Consider the following 24,737-nt stretch of genomic DNA (forward strand, 5'->3'; position numbering starts at 1 on the left):
AAAGAGTCAAGAACTGGGATAGCTCGAGCAGAGAGCTGACATGAACATGTAAGACGTAGAGGTTTCTTTCCGAGCTGTCTCAGTCTCTGATCCTATGTTTGGATGAATATTTCCTTTGCCAGCCAGTTTTCCCTCCCAGTGGGACTGACATTTTGCTGCAGTTTGATTGTGTGTCATGCTGAATCCTTCTCCTCCCAGTGCCTCCTTATCTGAGTGGCCATTGTTCATGACCTTGTTTGAGTCTAGACAGTGTGCGTGGGTGGGTACCAACACAATATGATGGTAGTGACACTCCAGTCAGGGTCTGTTCTGTCCTTGTGCAAAATCTAATGAAGTTTGTCCTAGGAGGAGCAGTCACTAGATGGCAACCAAGACTGTTAACTCTTAGGTGTCTGGTGGCTCATTTTGTCTTTGTTGGGACATCAGTAGATTGGACAAAGGAAGTAGAGAAGTTAATTTAAGCAAAACTAAATGTTTTGCCTAATTTACTGCTTTCTGTTGATTGCTTCTTGTCTTCCACCCCCCCATACTAGTGGTCTGTCTTCTCTGTGTGGAGAGTCCTTCCCATCAGATTCAGGACTGAACAGCAACTGCCCATCTGCTAATAGTTTTATTCCTGCTTATAAAATGATGCACTGTGTTGGTGATCTCAATCGCAGTGTTGGCCATGAGAATCACATCTCATAGAGGAAGAGCCCGTCCATTTCGAAGATTTCAACTGAACAGTAAAATGCATGACAATTATAAATGATATACAGATGATTAACACTGCTTTTATGATACTTTACCAACTGTGTAGAATCAAGTTGTGTCAGTGGACAAGAAGCACTGTTTGACGTGTATGGACTGCCAGCTTTGTCCAGATGAAGAACATATCCGAGGTATGTTTTTGTTTTTCTTTGTTACCTTCTGGAGTGTCTGCATCCATAGGCCTGACCCTTGATGACAGTGGAGAGGTTTGCTAAGCAATATCCTGGCAAAAATAGTGCCAAGCCTCCCATTCTAGAATTTCTGCCCCCAAATCCTTTGCATTGGGATGTTTGCTGGAGTTCTTTAGAGAAGTATGGCACCCTGATGGGGGAGGTGTCCTTTTAGTTAAGTCCCGAGACACCTTTTGGAGAGGTAATATGCCCTTTGGCTGTCGGGTATGCTGTGGGTTTGTTAAAAGTTGACAGGAATGTGCGTATACTGGATTAGTGGTGCTGGAAGAGCACAGCAGTTCAGGCAGCATCCAACGAGCAGCGAAAGTGCGTAAATAAGTGTCAAATTCTCAAGACTTTAATTCCTAGCCTTTAAGTGTAAAATTTCTTGTAATCTTTTTAAAAGAAATCAGTCATCACAATTCTACTGTGCCTGTTGACATAAGTCAGACCATTATTGTTATAGAACTTGTGCTGTATAGATCATAAGATAAAGGAGCAACATTAGGCCATTTGGCCTAGAGTTTACTCTGCCATTCAGTCATGGCTGATATGTTTCTCAGCTCCATTCTCCTGCCATCATCATGTGACCCTTGATCCCTTCACTAATCACTATCTATCTCTGTCTTAATTACATTCAGTGACTAAAAATGGAATAATATAGGATAGATGGACTTCAGGTTGGTTCCACAGGTCAGTACAACATCGAGGGCTGAAGAGCTTGTACTGCGCTGTAATGTTCTATGTCCTGTGATTTGGCCTCCCCAGCCTTCTGTGGCAGTGAGTTCTACAGGTTAACCACCCCGACTGATTTCACATCCAGTCCAAGTTTGCAGTTTTGTGAACAATTCCAAATGGTGTGAAGTCTTTGTGGGACTATGAATACAAATATGTGTTTATATAAGGGATAAAGACGTTGAAGAAAGTTAAGTGTGACTAATGGGTTTTTATCATTGCAAGTCTTTTTAAATACAGTAGTGAATTACACTTAGAACTTGATTTTGTTTAATCTCAGCCTGGGTCCTGGGGTCTGCTGATGGTAGGTATTAGGTGAGTTGGCATGGCAGGGCAATGGTAGTGGATGAGGAAGCATGGATTGGTGTGAATTGACAGTATTTTGTCACGGGTGTTTTAAAGGGCTATGTGGGTGTGAGTACACAGGCATAAGATTGGAATGGAAGTTATGAGGGACACTTGGGGGTTGGAGGCCATGAGGTGGCCATGGATTGGAATAGATGATGCACAGGAGTGTGAAGTGTGAGGATGTTTTTGGTTCTATTGTTTTCTCACCTGGTAAGGTTAGCTCAGCACAGTGATGGGGAGGTGGCAGTGTGTGTGGCCAGGTGTAGGGTGGGCTGACAGGCAGGAATTCTATTGACATGTACCTCCTAGAGTCTCCTGACTCTGGAGTGAAAATTCAGGCCATTATTTCCAAGAGCATTTAGAATTAGACCAGAGCACAAAAGTTAAGAGAGAAACATTTACAACTTTCGTTTATGTTTGAAATTCTCATACTGATGGGGTGAGAAAAATGCTTAATTCAGGAATTCTGTGCAATTTGGAATTGTAAAGAATGCACAGTGTTTTCTTTTTACAGTGGAAGACTTCTCCAATAACACAGCAAGCTGTGATACCTGTCCCAAAAATACGACACCAAATGCTTTGGGAAATATGTAAGTGTCTCACCCTCAGTGTTTGTTCATGTCAGAACTTGTCCCTAAACATGACCAAGCCGTTGATGATGTTCTTAGCTTCTTCTTAAAGTTTATCATTTTGTAATATTTTCTCCCCTTTACTTCCTTTCCACATACCCCACTTCCCCCAACGAAATGTTGACTCTGTCTGTTGTATGGTCCCATATACTTTGGCTCACGTCCTGTATTTCCCCAGTGTGGCTCAACTGCATAAGAGTCAGTAAATATTGAGTAATGTTTGTGTTATACTAGTGTGAAGCTGTTGGTTACAGACATGGATTTTACAATCAGGAATGACTAGTTAAAGCAGACCAACAACACTTACTGAATGTGCGAGCTTAAGACCAGGGGGTGCTTATTGTGTACAATGGTTCAGTTGGAAACCCTCTTGCTGTTGAGTCACATCCCACTGCAGGACCTGGGGACAAAATCAAGGCCGATGGTGTAGGACTGAGGGAGTGCTGCACTGTAAAGGTCACATCTTTCAGATAATCTGTTAAACTGAGTGCCTTCATCGTGAACACAGTGTATTCTACGTTGTTGTCTTGAAAAAAGAGCCATGGAGTTTTCATGAGTGATTTCTGAATGGGGGTGTTTGTGTGTGCGCTGCACTTTGTACGTTACAGCACTTCAAAAGGACCTTTTATAGTTCGTTCCCATGACATTAGCGTCGCTGGCTGGCCAGTATTTATTCTGAAAATGTGTTGCTGGAAAAGCGCAGCAGGTCAGGCAGCATCCATGGAACAGGAGAATCGACGTTTCGGGCATAAGCCCTTCTTCAGGGATGAGGAAAGTGTGTCCAGCAGGCTAAGATAAAAGGTAGGGAGGAGGGACTTGGGGGAGGGGCGTTGGAAATGCGATAGGAGGAAGGAGGTTAAGGTGAGGGTGATAGGCCGGAGTGGGGGTGGGGGCAGAGAGGTCAGGAAGTAGATTGCAGGTTAGGAAGGCGGTGCTGATTCGAGGGATTTGACTGAGACAAGGTGGGGGGAGGGGAAATGAGGAAACTGGAGAAATCTCCAGCATCTGCAGTCCTCACTTTCCCCTCGGCCAGTATTTATTGCCTATTCCTAGTTGCCCTTGAGAAGGTGCTTTCTTGACCCACTGTAGTCCATTTGGTGAGACAGAACAACAGTGTGCCTTTTAGGGAGGGAATTCCAGGAACTTCATCCAGTGACAGTGGAGGAATGGTGATATATTTCCAAGCCAGTATGCTGAGTGGTTTGGAAGGGAACTTGCAGGTGGTGGTATTCCCATGAATCTGCTGCAGATATCATTCTAGCTGGAAGTGGTCGTGGATTTAGAAGATTTTGTCGAAGGATCTTTAGTGAATTTCTGCAGCGCACCTTGTGGATAGATATACACTGCTGCTGCTGCTGAGTGTTGGTGGTGAATGGAGTGAATGCTTGTGGATGTGGTGCCAGTCAAGTGGGCTGCTTTGTGCTGGATGGTGTCAAGTCAAGAGTGTGGTACAGCAAAAGCACAGCAGGTCAGGCAGTGTCCAAGGAGCAGGAGAATTGATGTTTCGGGCAAAAGCCCTTCAGTGCCCAAAACGTCAATTCTCCTGCTCCTCGGATGCTGCCTAACCTGCTGTGCTTTTCCAGCACCACACTCTCGACTCTAATCTCCAACATCTGCAGTCCTCACTTTCGCCTGGATGGTGTCAAGGGCCATTGCCTGGTAATTGTGCTATACCTATGTTACTTGCCACTTGTCAACCCAAAGCTGAGTATTGTCCTGGCCTTGCTACACTTGGACCTGCTTCATATCTGAGAAACTTACCAGCTTCAGTGTACTATAAAACATTCTATTGGTCATAAAAGGTGGAATGTAAATACAAGTATTCTTTTTAGATTAACATTAGCAGAGGAATCGTCTGACATTTGAAAAAGACAATAGTGTGAGACCTTCGTTTTGAACATTGAGATGTTTGAACAAGTTAATGAACTATCCTGAGTGCTCCCTGTGCACTGCATTCCTCTATTCTTAGTTCAACTCCATGCAGGGTACAAATCTGGGATATTCTGGGTCTGTAGCTTACTAGGCTAGGCATATTGTTGCTAATGCTAATGTTGGTCACTATTTTAGTCGTATCTTGTCAGTTGGGAAATCTGATGTGGATAATTGTATTTTTGATTAATAACAGTAAGAAGAGGGAGACAGATACTTGAATGGGCCAACAAATGTGCACCCTTTATCATTTTTTTGGTAAATTGCAAAACAAGTGTGTGAATGTTTTGGTCAGAATGGGTGCTTTGTTTCCTTGGAGCAAAAGAGGACTGCAGATGCTGGAGAGTCAGAGTTGAAAAGTGTGGTGCTGGAAAAGCACAGCAGGTCAGGCAGCATCCAGGGAGCAGGCATAAACCCGAAACGTTGATTTTGCTGCTCCTCAGATGCTGCCTGACCTGCTGTGCTTTTCCAGCACCACATTTTTCCACTCTGCTTTGTTTCCTTGTTTACTCAATGGTGGTAGATATTTTGTTAGGCAAATGTATGCAAATTACATTATGTCTTTTGCATTTACCGAATGGGTGTTTTTAAAATGAAAATTCATGCATGGGTCTAAAATGGTATTGCCACTAGCCACATTTATGACTAGTCAGCAATCTCTATAGGGCAGGACTGGCAAGCTTGGTGATTAAACATGGAGAATTGCCAAAATTACGGGTCTGAGTGGAGTTTGATTATCACAAGAAGTTGCCAAATACCAAACACGATGAAGCCACCAGGAGAAAATTGCAGAAATGCTGAAAAGTGTTGGAACAGGGTAAGGCTATAATTATTTGAGAGGCAGCCAAACTATGCCAAGCCTTCTTTATCAAATGAGAAAGATGAAAAATAGTTTGTTGGGATGTTAAGGAGTGGAAATGGATTCTTTTCCATGCAGTAATAATAATAGCACTGTCTAGTTATATGGAAAAGCAAATTGTCTTATCGTTTTGTGTGTCTTGTTTGTTAGCTGTACTAATAATAGACTCTGAATTAGTTCCAGTTTTATGCATTTCATTTTATTTCTCTGCTAGGTGCACACGCTGTCACGAAACTTTCATTCAGGCAAATGGTGGCTGTACCTGTCCTTCTTCCCTCTCAGTAAGTGATTTGCTGTTGGCTGGAATCAACAGAGCACATGTGTAAAGCCAGTATTACACACATAGGGTGAACTTACATATTACCCAAATATACCTGCATTTCACAAAGCAGATTCTGTCCAGTATGAGGCAATACCAAAAACATGGAAATTTCAGCATTTCCTCACAAGAACAAAGCAGACTATCCGATTAAAAAGTGTACAAAAGGTATGAAAGAGCACTATCGAGGATATGGAAGCTTGTCATTTCCAGTACTGGAGGGTCTAAAGCTGCAAGAATAAATGGAAGATTCAGTTCAGGGAGGGAATTTATATCCTGTTCTTTGAAGACGTGGGATTTTGTTTGTGTTGGAAGTTGAGCTACAAACAATGTCAAGGTTTAACATTTAGGATTAAGCTAAGGATGAATGATGGGTTGATAAAGCTAATAAGAAAAGTTGCCTTGCAGGGAAGTTAAATGCCGATATGGGGCTAGCTTTTACATCAAGACAGACTCTCGGAAATTTCGAGGCTGAGTCCACCTCCTCTTGGCCAGCCTGTCCCCACTTCAACTTTTCAGGTGATGGCCCTTTAACTCTTAATGAGTATGAGGTGGGACTTCTGTTGCCCCGCCTCCTAGACCAGCCAGCCAATTGGGACGCTGGTGGCTCTGCACACTGGTACTGCAAGCAGTTAGGGTGGGCCCATTCAGCAATAGATCCAGGGCCATCTGAGATTATTCTGGGACGAGAATAACAGTGAAGTAGGGGAGGGGGTTTCTGGGCATATCATGCTGGGCAAAGATAGAGGGAAAGGATGGATGTAGGGAGGCAAAACTATGGGAAAGGATCCTCAGATTCACACAAGGACTTGGGATTAAGTCTGACAGGTTACGCACTGAGGACAGGCTAGTCTGATACAATTGGTAGTGAGCTGAGGCCCCTAACTTTTGCCAACTTTGGATTGTATTGGGCAGACAATACAGCTAGTTCTGAAGAAGGATCATTGGATTCAAAATATTGTTTCGGCTTTCTCTCCACAGATGCTGCCAGACCGCTGAATTATTTTCCAGCAATTTTCTGTTTTTGAATGAAAAAGAATGGACTACTAGATAATAAGATTGGAAATGTTTCATTGCAAACATTGAATAAGGATGCAAATTCACTTTATCCCTGAACAAATTGGCCTCCCGACATTTCTGTACCAAGTTCACAAGAACAATTCAAAAATGAGATCAAACCATGTCTCCCCATCCTTGATACATGAACTGCAGAACATATATTAACCTTAAAGTTATACATTGTTCCTGACTAGATAATCTTGCTCAGACTTGTTTTTGTTTGTGTGGTGACTGAAATAACAAGGTATAATCAATGTTACTGAACTCCAAACTAACGTGCACCTAAAATCGCAATCTTTGAATGGTCAGATTTACATGATGATAAGTTTGTTATTTTGTCATACTCTGTAATTAATTTCTGATTTTCCTTTCAGAAAGGAGGCCTCTGTTTTAAAAACACTGAATTGCCAGTAAGCATTTACTTATTTTTTAAACATAGAACGACTGGGGTCAAAACGGCAGCCAAACATTAGATTCTGAATCTCTGTTTTGTATTCAATTTATAAGCAAAATCATTTGGCACTCAATATATAACTATGAATGGTCAGTCTTTGAGGTTCCTTTGTATAGAGATCAACAAATCTTTGGTCATTACAGACATGAGGTTATTGGAGGGGAGGAAGGGTGGGAAAGTGGAGCTGAGCCAGTTGATCAACCATGACCTTATTGACCATAAGACCATAAGACATAGGAGTGGAAGTAAGGCCATTTGGCCCATCGAGTCCACTCCGCCATTTAATCATGGCTGATGGGCATTTCAACTCCGCTTACCCGCGTTCTCCCCGTAGCCTTTAATCCCTTGTGACATCAAGAATTTATCAATCTCTGCCTTGAAGACATTTAGTGTCCCGGCCTCCACTGCACTCCGTGGCAATGAATTCCACAGGCCCACCACTCTCTGGCTGAAGAAATGTCTCCGCATTTCTGTTCTGAATTGACCCCCTCTAATTCTAAGGCTGTGCCCACGGGTCCTAGTCTTCCCGCCTAACGGAAACAATTTCTTAGCGTCCACCCTTACCACCCTTGAATAGCAAACCAGACTCAAGAGATGTGATGGTTTAGACTTGTTCTCATAACCTTATCTGAAATGAATACTTTTGGATTTGGCTGATGGTTTGATCATCCTGTGCTTCCATTATGAGAGCGATGGCCTCTCTCTCTCTCTCTCTCTCTCTCTCTCTCTCTCTCTCTCTCTCTCTCTCTCTCTCTTTCTCTCTGTCTATGCCCCTTGTGTCTGTGGCGTTTCTGTTATTGCCAATACTTCAAAGGCATTTTCTGGTCAATGATTTTCTTACGAGACCTGGCTCCTTGACATTCCTCTGGAAGTCTGTAGTTAATAGTGGCCAATGGTGGCTTGAATTCACTTCACCTCTTTTCCTCAGCTCTCAGCTAGAAGATTCATTGATACAACACCTACTGGCCTCCACTCCTTGACTAGGAAGATTGTGAGGGTAGTGAAGCCTCAACTGACATCACAATCCGAGCTTTTGAAACAAGAATGGATGACTGTCAACAAGGATCAGTTTTCAAAATGAAAGTTAGAATTTTTGGTGTGGTAGATTCTGATGGTTTGGCTTGTAAATGTTTCGCTTCAATCTGAGCCAAACAGAGGAGCAGAAACATTCGTGAAATAACCAAACTCAGAAAGGAGGGTATTTTTGGGGTTATGTTCAGCTTCAGTGCTTCCAGTCTAAGTAAGGAAAATGCAACTAAATAAGTTAATGACACCTTTATTGAGGAGATATAGCATCATGGATATTTACAGATCAATCAATATCCAGCTTGCATCGCCTTCCTGTTCAAAAACATCAGGAGGTTAATGAACCAGGTTTGGTTTTGCACCCTGCATGAAATTTAATCCTCAATATCTTGCAGCTCTTTACTAACTCTTGTTAGACAGAGAGAACCCATGGCACTGGGTGGAAATGGGAATCAAACTTGTTTGAGTTCCCCCTCAACCCTCACACTGGCACAGCCCCCGGCCCCACATTGTCTCTGGGCTCAGGTGACTAATATTGCAGTTAAAGTAGCTGAGTACATCACCAGCTAGCACAGGGCAAGTGCTAGCCTACTGTACCCAGAGTTGAACAGGGCGGGGGGGGGGGGGGGATTAAAGCCAACTTGTGAACTACTGCTTCTTGTGTAAGATTAATTTTTGGTAATATTTTGTTTCAGTCTCAAACAGGAAGAGTGCCAGATTCTATTTGGTATGAAACACATCTTCAAGCAAGTTATCTGGCATGCTCAGTAAGTTGTAGCTTTCAAATCACAAATGACCTGATGTGTTTGAGTTCTTATTCTTTGACAGAATGCGGGCTTTGCCCTTGTAGATTATTCCTAATTGCCCTAATGCTGCTGGTGAACTGCCATCATAGACCATTGCAGTCCATGTTGTGTAGTACTGGAAGTGGGAAGGGTCTACCTCAGGCCTTTGAGATTTTTCAAAATTGTTTAAAAGAATACAAAAAAACAGTCCTCATCCCTCATACCCTTACCTCCTGCACAAACACTCACCCATGTTATCCCTCATACCCACCTATGCCAACCTTTGTTCTCTCTACCCACCTCCACAACCCATTATAGCAATTACACTAACTTAATGCCAACTCACAACTCATCCCCCATATTTTTATATGTCCCACACCTTTTGCACTTGCATTTTGCTTAATATCTATCTTAGACAAGATGGTAGGATACAGACTGTGATTAAATAAACTTTGTAAATGTCTATTAATGAAATCACTGTTTTAAAACAAAATACCCTTAATGATAGAAAAAGAAACATTTGCTACATTTAACTTCCTTTAATCCTTCATATAAAAACACTTATATTTACTGTCCAACCTGAAAGGTTTCTAAGCATTTGGAGCTGTGCTGACAAACGCTCCACTGTGATAATGATAGGTTGTGATATCAGTTATGCAATATAAATCCCATAATTCCCTCAGGCTCATGTCAACAAGCAGTGTGAAACAGCAAGCTCTGATTTCAGAATGCAGACAGATTTTTTTTTAAAGCTTTCATTTCATTTCCTTGACAACTTGGCAGTTTCAAAGAATGAGCTGGATAATTCCTTTGAAAGCTTAACATTCCATATTTCCTTCCTGATATGTCTAAAGGATACTTGGTGCATTTTAGATATCCCACCAGTGAAATCGAACTCAAGGCAGCTACAATTTTATATGTGCAGCTTTCTCCATCAACCACAGCTGTACAAAGTAACCTGCCTGCTCTCTCCTGCCCCACACTGTGTCTTCACAAAACTTCACTCCAACATGTTTCAATTAGGAATAAATTTTCAAGATGTTTTCTCAGAGTGAGCGAGGATTGATTCAATAAATATGATCTGCAACCTCCTGAAACAGATGACACGAAGAGAGGATAAACATTATGACCAATCAGGGAGCGAATTTAAGGCTGAACACTGTACGTTTCTTAGAACATAGAACAGTACAGCACAGAACAGGCCCTTCAGCCCACGATGTTGTGCCGACCACTGATCCTTATGTATGCACCCTCAAATTTCTGTGACCATATGCATGTCCAGCAGTCTCTTAAATGTCCCCAATGACCTAGCTTCCACAACTGCTGCTGGCAACACATTCCATGCTCTCACAACTCTCTGTGTAAAGAACCCGCCTCTGACATCCCCTCTATACTTTCCTCCAACCAGCTTAAAACGATGACCTCTCGTGTTAGTCATTTCTGCCCTGGCAAATAGTCTCTGGCTATCGACTCTATCTATGCCTCTCATTATCTTGTATACCTCAATTAGGTCCCCTCTCCTCCTCCTTTTCTCCAGTGAAAAAAGTCCGAGCTCAGTCAACCTCTCTTCACAAGATAAGCCCTCCAGTCCAGGCAGCATCCTTGTAGACCTCCTCTGAACCCTCTCCAAAGCATCCACATCTTTCCTATAATAGGGCGACCAGAACTGGACGCAGTATTCCAAGTGCGGTCTAACCAAAGTTTTATAGAGCTGCAACAAGACTTCATGACTCTTAAACTCAATCCCCCTGTTAATGAAAGCCAAAACACCATATGCTTTCTTAACAACCCTATCCACTTGGGTGGCCATTTTAAGGGATCTATGTACCTGCACACCAAGATCCCTCTGTTCCTCCACACTACCAAGAATCCTATCCTTAATCCTGTACTCAGCTTTCAAATTCGACCTTCCAAAATACATCACCTCGCATTTATCCAGGTTGAACTCCATCTGCCACCTCTCAGTCCATCTCTGCATCTTGTCAATGTCCTGCTGCAGCCTACAACAGCCCTCTATACTGTCAACGACACCTCTAACCTTTGTGTCGTCTGCAAACTTGCTGACCCATCCTTCAATCCCCTCATCCAAGTCATTAATAAAAACTACAAACAGTAGAGGCCCAAGGACAGATCCCTGTGGAACACCACTCACCACAGACCTTCAGGCAGCATATTTTCCTTCTACTACCACTCGTTGTCTTCTGTTGGCCAGCCAATTCTGTATCAAGACAGCTAAGTTCCCCTGTATCCCATTCCTCCTGACCTTCTGAATGAGCCTACCATGGGGAACCTTCTCAAATGCCTTGTTGAAGTCCATATACACCACATCCACAGTTCGACCCTCATTAACTTTTCTAGTCACATTCTCAAAGAACTCGATAAGGTTTGTGAGGCATGACCTGCCCCTCACAAAGCCACGAATAGTTGATCTTTAATTATTCTATAATATTGACTAACAGATTACTTCCCAGCATTCTGTCTCACAATATATCTTTTTTTTTCAAAATTGCAGAAGTCTGTTTTGTCATTGAGAAACATGTGGTTATTACAAGTTTGCATCACACTGAGCCTGTGCATTTCTGTGTCCCTCTGAACGATGTGGGACTGCTGAACAGCATGGGGATTTGGCTATCTCTTACCCAGTTCTGATGTAGATCCCAGCATGAAAACCAGTTGGGAAAATTAATGCCAAGTTTGGTTTTGCAATCCTCCCCTTTCCCAAATTGGATTGAGTCGTCACTTCTTTCATCGTCAGATTCGACAATGTGAAGCTTTTCTAAGTGGAAACTAAAAGTCTTTTTTCTAACAAGAGTTTTTTTTTCACAACAAGATTTACAGTAACCAGACAGCCTGCCAGCTGCTCATGAACCTGGTGGTGTTGAGTGTGAACACCTTAGTTGATGGTGAGGCCTACATTCTATATAAAGATTTAAAATCCAGGTCAGTAAAACATCTTCGCTGCTCTCCTTTCGATGCCACAAATTTCGGTCTCTAATTTAATAAATCGTGCGTAATATCATACAGTTATCACTTCCTTCCTGTATGTATTAAGGGATAGTTTCTTGGGTACCAGTCAAAGTAACTATTCTTCACATGTGAGTCCAGAGAGCAAGTATTCTGAACCATCGCAGCCAAGCCCAGTCAACTGAATGAGAAGGCCACTGGGTTCAGGAACTGAGGCCAATTATAGTGCCCCCAGATGGCTGAACACAGGTGCTGCAGAATCAGTGTTTTGGCAAGGAGTGGGGAGAAGAAAGCGTGGGTGATGGATTGTTGGAGTTTCCTGACACAGTTCCCATCGGCACCATCAATGGTGATTTCTCTTCCTTTGAATGGAAAAATCAGAGGATGGGACCAGCGTTTGGATTTGCAGTGGGTTTGCAGATGTTGGTGTGCAGAAATTCCCATGTGCCCTCCCAGCCAATGCTGTAACAAATGAATCACTCAGTCAATGACTGTGATACATTTTGCTTCTTTCCACGGTATATCAATCAATAAAGATTAGAAGTCCCTCTTATCATGAAAAAACAATGACTGGGCTGTCCAGAAAACAGCCTTCTTGATTGGCACCCCATCAACCATCTTCACCATTCCACTTCCTCCATCTCTGACACACAGCAGTGTGTACCATCTACAAATGTACTGCAGCGACTCACAAAGATTCTTTGTAGAGCACCTTCTAATTCTGTGTCTTTCACCACCTCCAAGGACAATGACTGGAGATAAATGAATGACCACCATAACCTCTATGCCATGTGGCATGCTGTTCCTTCCGTGCCACACACCTTTCTGACTATATCGCCATCTCTTCACTGCAGCTGCATCAAAATCCTGAAGCTCCCTCACTAACAGCATGTGGGTATACCTACATGACATGGACTATAGTGCTTCAGGAATGTAGCACATCACCCCTTTCTCAAGGACTGGTTAGGAATGACCAATAAATACTGGCCCATTAAGCCATACTCACATCTTGAAAATAAACAAACAAATATTCCGGCTGGTATTTCACCTAAGACCATAAGACATAAGAATAGAAGTAAGGCCATTCGGCCCATCGAGTCCACTCTGCCATTCAATCATGGCTGATGGGCATTTCAACTCCACTTACCCACATTCTCCCCGGAGCCCTTAATTCCTTGTGACATCAAGAATTTTTCAATCTCTGCCTTGAAGACATTTAGCGTCCCGGCCTCCACTGCACTCTGCGGTAACGAATTCCACAGGCCCACCACTCTCTGGCTGAAGAAATGTCTTTGCATTTCTGTTCTGAATTGACCCCCTCTAATTCTAAGGCTGTGTCCACGGGTCCTAGTCTCCTCGCCCAACGGAAACAATTTCTTAGCATCCACCTTTTCCAAGCCATGTGTTATCTTGTAAGTTTGTATTAGATCTCCCCTTAATCTTCTAAACTCCAGTGAATACAATCTCAGGATCCTCAGCCGTTCCTCGTATGTTAGACCTGCCATTCCAGGGATCATCCGTGTGAATCTCCGCTGGACACGCTCCAGTGCCAGTATGTCCTTCCTGAGGTGTGGGGACCAAAACTGGACACACTACTCCAAATGGGGCCTAACCAGAGCTTTATAAAGTCATTATAAAGCTTTGTAAAGAATATAAAAGCACAACGGTGCCTTCTTGAGATAAATGACAACATTGCATTCGCTTTCTTAATCACGGATTCAACCTGCATGTTTACCTTTAGAGAATCCTCGACTAGCACTCCCAGATCCCTTTGTACTTTGGCTTTACGAATTTTCTCACTGTTTAGAAAGTAGTCCATGCTTGTATTCTTTTTTCCAAAGTGCAAGATCTCGCATTTGCTCACATTGAATTCCATCAGCCATTTCGTGGACCACTCTCCCAAACTGTCTCGATCCTTCTGCAGCCTTCCCACTTCCTCAGTACTATCTGCCTGTCCACCTAACTTCGTATCATCGGCAAACTTCACTAGAATGCCCCCAGTTCCTTTATCCAGATCATTAATATATAATGTGAACAGCTGCAGCCCCAACACTGAACCCTGCGGGACACCACTTGTCACCGGCTGCCATTCCGAAAAAGAACCTTTTATCCCAACTCTCTGCCTTCTGTCAGACAGCCAATCCTCAATCCTCGAGCTCACCTCAAACACCATGGGCCCTCACCTTGCTCAGCAGCCTCCCGTGTGGCACCTTATCAAAGGCCTTTTAGAAGTCTAGATAGACCACATCTATTGGGTTTCCCTGGTCTAACCTTCTTGTCACCTCTTCAAAGAATTACAACAGGTTTGTCAGGCAAGACCTCCCCTTACTAAATCCATGTTGACTTGTTTTAATCCGACCCTGCTCTTCCAAGAATTTAGAAACCTCATCCTTAATGATGGATTCTACAATTTTACCAACAACCGAGGTTAGGCTAATTGGCCTGTAATTTTCCATCTAAGTCTTTCCCAACCCTGTATCACCACCCTTTTATGAGTTATGCACAGGAATAATGCCTTAAAAAGGCTTCAAAACAAAGATGATTACATCTGGAGAGATGATATAAATCTCAGTGAATATTTAACTGATGATACATTTCCGTACTGTATGACTCTATGACTCTGTAATTTGCCTGATGAAATAGTGATAAGAAAGAGGTATTGGTACATTCTTTTCAGGGGGGAATAAGACAGGTTCAGTGGATCAAGTGACAGTAAGAGATTGTTTTGGGGTCAGCAGTCATAGTAAAATAGTTTTGATTAGTGAGGGACAGAAAAAAGAAACATTCCAGAGTAAAAGTATTTAACTTGAGGAGGACTAGCATCAATGTGATCAGAACAGATTAGTCCTTGGTAATTTGAAATCAAAGACTGACAGGTAAACCAGTAAAGGAAAGTAGGTTGCCTCAAAATACAGAATGTTTTGGTTACAGTCAAGGTATATTCCCAAAAGGGAAATGAAAACCAAATCCTCATGACAGAAAGGATGTAAAAAGAAAGTGAAATGAAGCAGGTAAAGAGTGCATTCAGTTCACAATACAAGAACGAACCTGACTGAATATAGAAAATACAGAGAGGATGTGTAAAAGGAAATAAGAGAAACAAAGGGTTAGCATGAGTAGAGATTGGCAGCTAAAATAAAAGGGAGTACAATCTTCTATATGCACTTACATAATGAAAGAATGGTTACAGGCAAACTAGGGCCAATTAAAGGCGGGTTATGCTTGGAGACTGGGAACTTGTCTGCGATAGAAAATGTGTAATGTGTATTTTTTTTAACCAAGGGAAAAGATGCTGACAGTAAATATTGAAAGAGGAGGTCACTAAGCCACTGAAAGGGTGAAACGTTGGTGCAGAGAAGGTTTCAGAATTGCTGGCAGTATTTAAATTTGACAAGTCACCTAGACTAAAGAAAATCTGAACAAAATCCGAAAGAACTGCAGATGAAGTAAATCAGAAACAAAAACAGAAGTTGCTGGAAAAGCTCAGCAGTCTGGCAGCATCTGTGGAGAGAAATCAAAATTAACTTTTAAGGTCCGGTGACCCTCAGATCAGGGAACTGAGGGAAGTGTAGTTGGAGATAGAGCAGGCACTGGTATTGCCAGAGAATTGGAGACTTGTAAATGTTACACCTCTGTTCAATATAGGGAATAAGGACAAACTTAGCAACTTCAGTGTCAATGGTAGCCGAGATGTGGAGATGCCATGTTGGATTGGGGTGGACAATGTCAGAAGTCACACAACACCGGGTTATAGTCCAACAGGTTTATTTGAAATCACAAGCTTTCAGAGTGCAGCTCCTTCATCAGAGGAAGTGAAGGGAAGCACTAGGTATCTGTCACCACTTCTTTTGACAAAGGAGCAGTGCTTTGAAAGTTTGTGATTGCTAATAAACCTGTTGGTCCATAACCCGGTGTCGTGTGATTTCTGACTTTAGCAATGACAGGGCAGTCAGTTTAACAGTGGTCAGGGGCGAGTGCTGCGATTGGAGATTTTAGAAGTGAAGATTTGGGGAAAAGATTGATCTTCCCTTAAAAAAATTCAAATCAACTTATTAAAACCAGAACATATTTGGTAATGGAAACTCACGTCAATTAACTTGATGGAGTTTTTTGATTAAATTGCAGAAGGAATTGATGAGGGTAAGATGGCCGATGTGATGTACATAGCCTTTCAAAAGGCACTTGATAAAGTATCACCTAACTGCCTTGTCAGCAAAGGTGAAATCCGTGGTATAAAAGAGGCTGTAGCATTAGATTGGCTGAGTGACAGAAAACAGAGAGTAGTGGCCATCAGTTATTCTTCAAACTGGAGGATGGTATATAATGAAGTCCCCCAGCGGTCGTTAACAGGATTTCAACTTTTCACAATGGCTATTAAAGGTTAAGGGAAACTCGCTACAGTCCAACCAAACCATAAGTCTGCTCTCTCATTAGAGAGAGAGACCAGTATTAATGACTGAGACTTCAGTGTGCAGGACACAATTTCACACTGATTACAAACCAGTTGATCTTTACATACACCTCTCCTGAGTAAGAAAGCTGTATAACATGCAGATGGTACAATGCCATCTGTTTGACTTTTAGCAAAATCTCCCTGTGGATTTGTTTGCTGCTCAGCTGGAGGGGAAAGAAAGTCTTTGGTTAGAGGCTGCCATCAACAAACCTTTGGAATTATGAAAAGTTCTGTTATCTCAGTAATAAATTACAGAGCAGAATAAAAAGGTAAATATGCTCACCCTTGTGTCATTATTTCAGCTGTTTATTTGTTCATAGGATGCAGGTATCACTGGCTTGGCCCACATTTATTGTCCAGAGTCAACCACGTTGCTGTGGGTCTGGAGTCATATGTAGGCCAGACCAGGTAAGGCTGGCAGATTTCCCTTCCTAAAGGATATTAGTGAACCAGATGGGTTTTAATGTCAATGGCTACGTAGTTGCCATTGTAATAGCTTTTTTACCTTTTAAAAATTCCAGATTGCCTGCCCCAATTCAAATGTTACCATCTTCCCTTACAGGATTTGAACCTTAGACCATTAGCTTGAAACTCTAGGTTACTAGTTCAGTAACATTACCACCATGCCCCCCAACCCCGCCTCACCCTGCCCCGTAACCTCACTTCCTACAAAGTATATGAATTGTGAATAGTCCATGTTGCAAGATAATGGCTTTTTATTGTACTTGGTACCATGCCACTGTGGTGCCAAGTGTTTTTCTACTTCATTGGAAGTGGCATGAGAACAGGTTAAAGCTTTTCTGAGCTACAGGCTCCTGACCGGAATGAGCAACTACACTTGTTTCTTCTTGTCCCTGAACCCTAACTGATTGCAATGCTTTCACATTCTCACCAGATACAATCAACTGAGTCAACACTGTCCAGGACTCAAAACCAGGAGCCATCCTGTTTGTGTGAGTCGGTATCAAAAATATACTTCATCAGCAAAGTCTGTGACTCTTCCGTTCTTGATGAGAGCGCAGAAAGGAATGTTGTAATTAGGTTGTGGCTCTAATGGAAAGTTCTGGATGAGTGCAGCTGCACAATCGGCTGCACTCAGTAACTAGTGAATTGAGGAATAATAATTGTAAACATGTCTAGTCTGCATACAATCTCAAGCATCTTCATGGCTGATTGACCCTTGGGACAACAGCATTGTCTTCTGAGGATTCTTGGCCTTTACCCACTATATTTAGAAAAATGAGAGGTGATCTCATTGCAACATGTAAAGTTTTGACAGGGATCGATATGGTAGAAATAGGAAGGATGGTTCCCCTGACTGGGGGATCTGGAACCAGTGAACGCAGTCTCAGAATAACGGGCAGACTATTAAGGATTGAAATGAGAGGAATTTCTTCACTGATTGGGTGGTGAATCATTGGAATTCCCAATTCCAGAGGGCTTAATTAATGATCACTAGTTTTCTGGATATCACATAAGGAGATAATGTAGCAAGATGGGGTTGACATAGGTCAACTATGATGTAGTTGAAGGGTGTATCAGGATGATGTTCTAAATGGCCTACTCTTATTTGAATGCTCCTTTGATACAGCACTGCCTATTGAAGATTCTAATGTTCTCATTATTCTGTTCAAGTCCCTCCATGGTCTGGTCCCACCCTAACTCTTAATAATCTCTAGCCATACAACCTTCACTGATCCCTGCATTCCTTCAATGATAAAAATCACACAACACCAGGTTATAGTCCAACAGGTTTAATTGGAAGCACACTAGTTTTCGGAGCATCTACCACTTCCTCAGGAAGCTCATTCCACACACAAACCACTCTCTGTGGAAAAAGAAAACTGCCCCTCAAGTGACTCTCATGCAAGAAAGAGAAGCATGACCAATGAGAGACTCCCCCAAGCAAGTTGGAAGGACTCGCAAGTTGACTGTCAAGCTGCTTGACTATGTCATGAATGTTCTATCCACAGCCCCCAGTCATTTAATACCATCCCAGGGCTCAATGGGTCTAGCTTATGAGTTTTACTTGTTAGATGTTTCTGCTAGCTCAACAAGTTGGTACAGCCATCTAAACTAATTTGTTTCATTCTGAGACAAGGACACATCACTGCCTTAACACTGAGTACACTTCACCTGTACTTTATTGGCTTTGAAGCTGATTAGATTCAGTACATGGTTGTCCTGCCCGTGGATCAGAGGCTCAACTTCCACTCTAAGGTTTGGGGGCTGTGGATAGAACATTCATGACATAGTCAAGCAGCTTGACAGTCAACTTGCGAATCCTTCCAACTTGCTTGGGGGAGTCTCTCATTGGTCATGCTTCTCTTTCTTGCATGAGAGTCACTTGAGGGGCAGTTTTCTTTTTCCACAGAGAGTGGTTTGTGTGTGGAATGAGCTTCCTGAGGAAGTGGTAGATGTGGGTACAGTTACAACATTTAAAAGACATTTGGATGGGTACATGAATAATAAATGCTTGGGGGGCTATGGATCACACGCAGGCAGGTGGGACTGGGTTAGTTGGGATTATGGTTGGATTAGAAAGGCCAACATTTATTGCCCATCCCCAATTGTCCATGAACTAAGTGGTTTGTTTGGCCATCGAGGAGGGCAGTGAAGAGTTAACTATCTTGCTGTGGCCCATTTCCTTCCCTAAAGGGCATTAAAGAGTTAAATGAGATTTTACAACAATTATGACTGTTGATTACAGAACATGTGGTCCCTAACTCTGAGACCAGCTTTGTAAACCAGATTTTTATTAGAGTCATAGTCATGGAGTTAACCAACACAGAAACAGACCCCTCGGTCCAACCATAATCCCAACTAACCCAGTCCCACCTGCCTGCATGTGACCCATATCCCTCCAAGCATTTATTGTTCACATGCTTACCCAAATATCTTTTAAACGTTATAACTGTACCCACATCCACTACTTCCTCTGAACGTTCATTCCTGACATAAGGCACTCTCTGTGTTAAAAAAAATTGTCCCTCAAGTTTTTTAAAAAAATCTTTTGCCTCCCACCTTAAAAATATGCCCCCTGGTCTTGAATCGCCTTCCCTAGTGAAAAGGCACTTGTGATTCACCTTATCTACAGCAGTTGTGGTGCAATTTCAATCCACATTTCCCAGAGTTTAGTGTCAGCCTGTGGATTTCTTGTCAGTAAAATCAACTCTTACGTTGCCATCTACCCCTTGATTTACAGTGGTGTCCCTTAATCCATAATCACTTGTTTCTCCCTGGAGCAGAGATACTTGTAGGCTGTGGCTTATGGTTAGGAGAATCGACGTTTTGGGCATAAACCCTTCTTGACTTATGCCCGAAATGTCGATTCTCCTGTTCCTTGGATGCTGCCTGACCTGCTGCGCTTTTCCAGCAACACATTTTCAGCTCTGATCTCCAGCATCTGCAGTCCTCACTTTCTCCTGTGGCTTATGGTTGCACAATTGTGCAAACACTGCATAAAGGCAAATTGTACATTCTTTTAAACTTGGAGTGGAGGAATGAATTTACCCTCTAACCTTGAATTAACAATATATTGACAAGTATTCTTGTAACAGAAAAGGTATTTCTTGGCAAAGAGTTTGAGTTGTGTTTTACGAGTTCACTGGGCAATTGATGGCAAAGTTCTTTGAAGAATTCTTGGCGTTAGGTTCAAATAGAGATGGTTGGCCGGTGGTAATGTCACTGAATTAATAATCTAAGACTAAGACTAATGTTGTGGGGACATGGGTTTGAAGTCGCCATAGTGGATAGTGAAATTTGAATTTGAGTTTTTAGAAGCTAAGCTAATGGTGATCACGTAATCATAAAAACTCACCCAGTTCAGCAATGTCCTTTATAGAAGGAAATTTGCCATCCTTACCTGATCTGGCCTATATATGTCTCCAGACCCACAACAATGTAGTTAACTCTTAAATTTTTCCTGAAGCAAGCCGTTCAGTTCAAGGACATCTAGGGATGGGAATTAAATGCTGTCCCAGCCGTCGCTGCTCACATCACATGAAGAAATATGTTTTAAGATTAATTGGTGTCACGTGTTGGACAATAATATTTTCTGAGCTTGTGATGGTTACCTTGTAATGATGGTTCTTATTGACAAAGAAAGGTTACTGAATTGTTCATTAGTTTTTGGGATGGCTGATCTGTGTTCATTTTAATTCTTCCCTTTCCATTGCAGTACTGAGTTCCTACCGAAACTCTTTTATGTGGACACGAATATAGCAGCATCTCTATGGCAAATGGCTCCTCAGGGACTCTCTTTCACAAAGGATTCACAGGCAAGTGCATGGTGATGTCCATATAGTGACAGGGGCAGAGTCAGCCTCCTCCTGGTTAATCTAACTGGTAGTTGAGTGGTATCCAGAAGGCAGCAATATCTAATTGATGACAATAAATGTATGACCATGTACAGTAGCTTGTTATCAGGGATAGCTAATGAGGTGTCAGGCCAGTTAGTGAAAAATCTGCATTTTAGTAGCTGCATTTATGTCTACGGTGGCTCCATGACAAAAAATAATTTGAAGCATTTTGAGGTGTCCCAAGGATTATTAGAAAAACAAGAATTGCATTTATATAATAACTTCCACAGCTGTCCATCAGACCCCTTAACCTCATTCGTTGTTGACATACCTTTTCCCAATCCTGACAACCTGTTGTCCTTATCCTTTAATACCGATGCAGGTTAAAGGTTAGGTGAACAACGCCCTGGATCTCAAAAGGAAAGAGTAAAGGCATCTAAACAATGTTGCTGTTATCGATGTGCCAATCAGTCAGTAACATGTGGTAAAGAGTAGATGCCTTGGAATTGCTACAAGTTGTTGCATGGTATCAACTCCTCCACATTTAATTGTGGAATCTCTGCACTGTGGGCGCAGGACATTCGGCCCACAAAGTCCACACAGACCCTCTAAAGAGCATTCTACTTTATCACCCCACATTTCCCATGGCCAATCCACCCTAACCTGCACATCTGTGGACTGTGGGAGACAACCCACACAGACGCAGGAAGAATGTGCAAACTCTACACAGACAGTCACCCAAGGCTGGAATCAAACCCAGGTCCCTGGTACCCTGTGAGGCCATAGTGCTAACCACTGAGCACTATGCCACCTCTTTACCCTTGGGATGTCAGCAGCTCATTCTCTACCTCAATCATGTGGTTGTTGCTTTTGCATTTCAGTCACTCATTAAACAGATAGTTGTCTAATATTTAATTGTGTAAGTACCATTTTAACATCATGACAGTGAAATGTGGAGCACATTACCCCAGTTTTTGATTTGTGATTGCTAATTTTAAAATATATCAAATTTTACTTTTTTGTTCTTACTGCCTTTCTGTCACTTTTTATAAAAACACAATCTTTTTCTTAGATCTTGAATTCACGCATTTTAATTCACCTTGCCCCCCCCCCCAGCCTCTGCACTTATTTATCAATCATTATTTTTACCTTGGTCTTTGGAGATATCTTATCCCATTGTCCAGCAAGATTCAAACTGCCCTGTTGTCCTTGCCACGCTGTTTGCAGCTAATGCTTCAAACAGCTTTTATGGCAAATGTTTTCTGTCTCTAAGTACACACAATCATTGTTGATTCTCAACTTCAGCAAAACCAGAGCACTTGTCTTTTCTGTAACTTGCTGATGGCATCAACAGTTCAATAAGAATGTAGACTATGAGAATTCAATGTAGCACCAAAAGATTTAATAAATCAATATTTTTGGAATGAGGTGAAATTGGACCGCTAAATATTCCTGTTCATGTTGCTGGGAGTATGATGTGGGAATCAACGGATAGGGAGGGAAGACCATATTATGAAATAACTAACCATGATCTCTGTCAAATAGTGGAGCAAGCTTGATGGGCCAAATGATCTACTCCCTCTCCTCTTTCATAAGTTCCTTCAAGTCTAAGCTGTTAGCCACCACAAACTGAGTCAAAGAACATACTATAAGTAATAAATATAACTCCTTCTCAATAATATGGTTTTTAATATACTTTCCCAAATGTGAGTAGCTAGAACATCTAAATCTCGCTTTCAGTGTTGGGGAAATGCTCATTTGATTGTTCCTAGATGTTTGACAAGTGGATATGAAAGTTGGCATAGTGTAATTGCATTATGGCTCAGCAGTACCATTCCTGCTTGGGAGTTAGACAATTGTAGATTCAAGTTTCACTCCCAGCCATCACATCAGTGCAGTACTACAAGGGTGCTGCTCTGCTGTTTTCAGATGAGGTACTGCATTCACAGGTGACTATAGCAAGCCAAATGGATGTTAGTCAGGAGCTACACAAGTTCTCCTTGGTGTGCTGGCCAGTACTTATTCATAAAACATGTGATCAAGTCTCAAAATTCATTGCTGTATATAGATTGACTCGCATGTTTGCTGCATTTTAAAAGTACCTTTGACTTTAGTTATATCAGCCTCACAAACTAACGTCTATATTCTATCAACACTTTTTTGTGTGAATGGTCATCAAAGTAGTCATGACCAAATAATCTGCTTTTTGGGAATTTTGGTAGCAGGATTGATTCCTAGGACACCTGGAATTACTCCCCTCTTTTTCTTCAAAAAGGTGCTATGGAATTTTTTTTACATCGTCCTGGACAGCCAATTGGGATCTCAGGTTAACATTTCACCTTAAAGCTGGCATCACCAGAAGTGCAGTGTCCCCTCAGTATTGCAGTCAGTCATGATTTATTATATATTTGAGGAGAAAGTGAGGACTGCAGATGCTGGAGATCAGAGTTGAAAATAGTGGTGCTGGAAAAGCACAGTAGGTCAGGCAGCATTTGAAGAGCAGGAGAGCGATGTTTCGGGCATAAACCCTTTGTATAGGCACTTGAACCCGGCATTTTACTGACCAGAGGCAAAAGTGTTACAAATTGCACAACAGCTTGTGGCCAAGTCTGCTTTGGCAGGAAAGCATTTTGGGATGTCCGGAAGTCAGAAATGGGCACCATGTAAAAGCATTGTCTTTCTTAATGATCATCAAAAGCAAGTCAATAAACGACTGACAGATATGAAAGTTACACTGACCTTACTGCCTCCAGAGTTAGTTGCAAATGTTTTCTCAATAATTTGGCAATACCAATGTCATGAGCTTTTGGTTTAAATCAATGCATAGCAATTCTCCATATTTGCACCAATAACTGCTTGCAGTCTAAAATCACCTGTTCAATTGGATTAAAAGCTAAGCTGTAAAATTAGCTGTGTAAAAGCCAGATGTCCTGGACTGATTTCAAGAATATGATACAACCTCTGGGTTTTGCTAACCATTATCAAGCTCTCTGATTAATCTCATGGATTGTAATGTCAGCTGAATTGTGAGGTTAGCTCCTTACACCATAGTCATCCCAATGGGAGCAACCATTCCTCCATCCATTTAATGGGTAATTGAGTTGAAATTTGTGAAATTTATTGGCTTCCAGTTTCCTTGTCAACCATTCCATTTCCCATTGGGCCTTATTTCTGTCAGTTGAGGTATAACACAGGCTGCCCCTTTCCTCTCACCTATTACGCTACCTTGCCTTGTGTGAGTAAAGTATTGGTCAGAGTCGCTTTGCCAACTAATCATAACCCTTTCACTTGCAGTATAAGCTGTTGTTAGCCTTGAAATTTGGCATTCTTGTGTCTGTCGTGATGAGTGCAAAATGGAAAGTTCCAACGTCAAGTCACTTTCATTTCAGCAATACACAAATTCTGTATCTTTGTGAACTTGCTCAGCAACCTTTGCAGTGCCCCTTTTACATTTTGTTTGTCAACAGATTGCCTTGAAAGTTGTGAAATATGATGCTCGTGGGAATTTTCTGGGCTGGGAAGATGTCAGAGGGGGCACTTTACAGGTGAGATGTATCTTATGTCTCTCTGGTTTTGCTTACGTGACAATGTAAATGGTTTAAAAGTGTTGGGTGTGAAAGCCCCAGTGCATCAGTTAGAACCATTGAGTTACAGAGGTCTACAATATGAAAAAAGGCCCTTCGGTCCATCAAGTCCGTGCCATTCAAAAACCACCTAATTATGGGGCAGCACAGTGGCTCAGTGGTTAGCACTGCTACCTCACAGCACCAGGGACCTAGGTTTGATTCCTGCCTCGGGTGAATGTCTGTGTGGAATTTGCACAATCTCCCTGTGTCTGCATGGGTTTCCTCCGGGTGCTCTGGTTTCCTCTCACAGTTCAAAGATGTGCAGGCCAGGTAAATTGGCCATGCTAAATTGCCCATAGTGTTCGGTGCATTAGTCAGGGGTAAATATAG

The 24,737-nt window shown here is 42.1% G+C and overlaps 1 protein-coding gene across 3 annotated transcripts in view; it reads left to right on the forward strand.

Moving 5' to 3' along the window:
* Positions 1–24,737, forward strand: part of LOC140496302 (meckelin-like) — a 169,864-nt gene that overhangs the window by 60,619 nt on the left and 84,508 nt on the right. For all 3 annotated transcript variants that reach the window (XM_072595887.1, XM_072595886.1, XM_072595885.1), the window contains exons 3-10: positions 800–881; positions 2,518–2,593; positions 5,635–5,701; positions 7,173–7,208; positions 8,974–9,045; positions 11,894–12,003; positions 20,661–20,760; positions 24,249–24,326. In XM_072595887.1, coding sequence (XP_072451988.1) covers positions 800–881; positions 2,518–2,593; positions 5,635–5,701; positions 7,173–7,208; positions 8,974–9,045; positions 11,894–12,003; positions 20,661–20,760; positions 24,249–24,326 — 621 coding nt within the window. The remainder of the gene's footprint in view (positions 1–799; positions 882–2,517; positions 2,594–5,634; positions 5,702–7,172; positions 7,209–8,973; positions 9,046–11,893; positions 12,004–20,660; positions 20,761–24,248; positions 24,327–24,737) is intronic.

This window comes from Chiloscyllium punctatum, chromosome 26 (genome assembly GCF_047496795.1).
Source record: "Chiloscyllium punctatum isolate Juve2018m chromosome 26, sChiPun1.3, whole genome shotgun sequence".
Taxonomy (NCBI): Eukaryota; Metazoa; Chordata; class Chondrichthyes; order Orectolobiformes; family Hemiscylliidae; genus Chiloscyllium; species Chiloscyllium punctatum.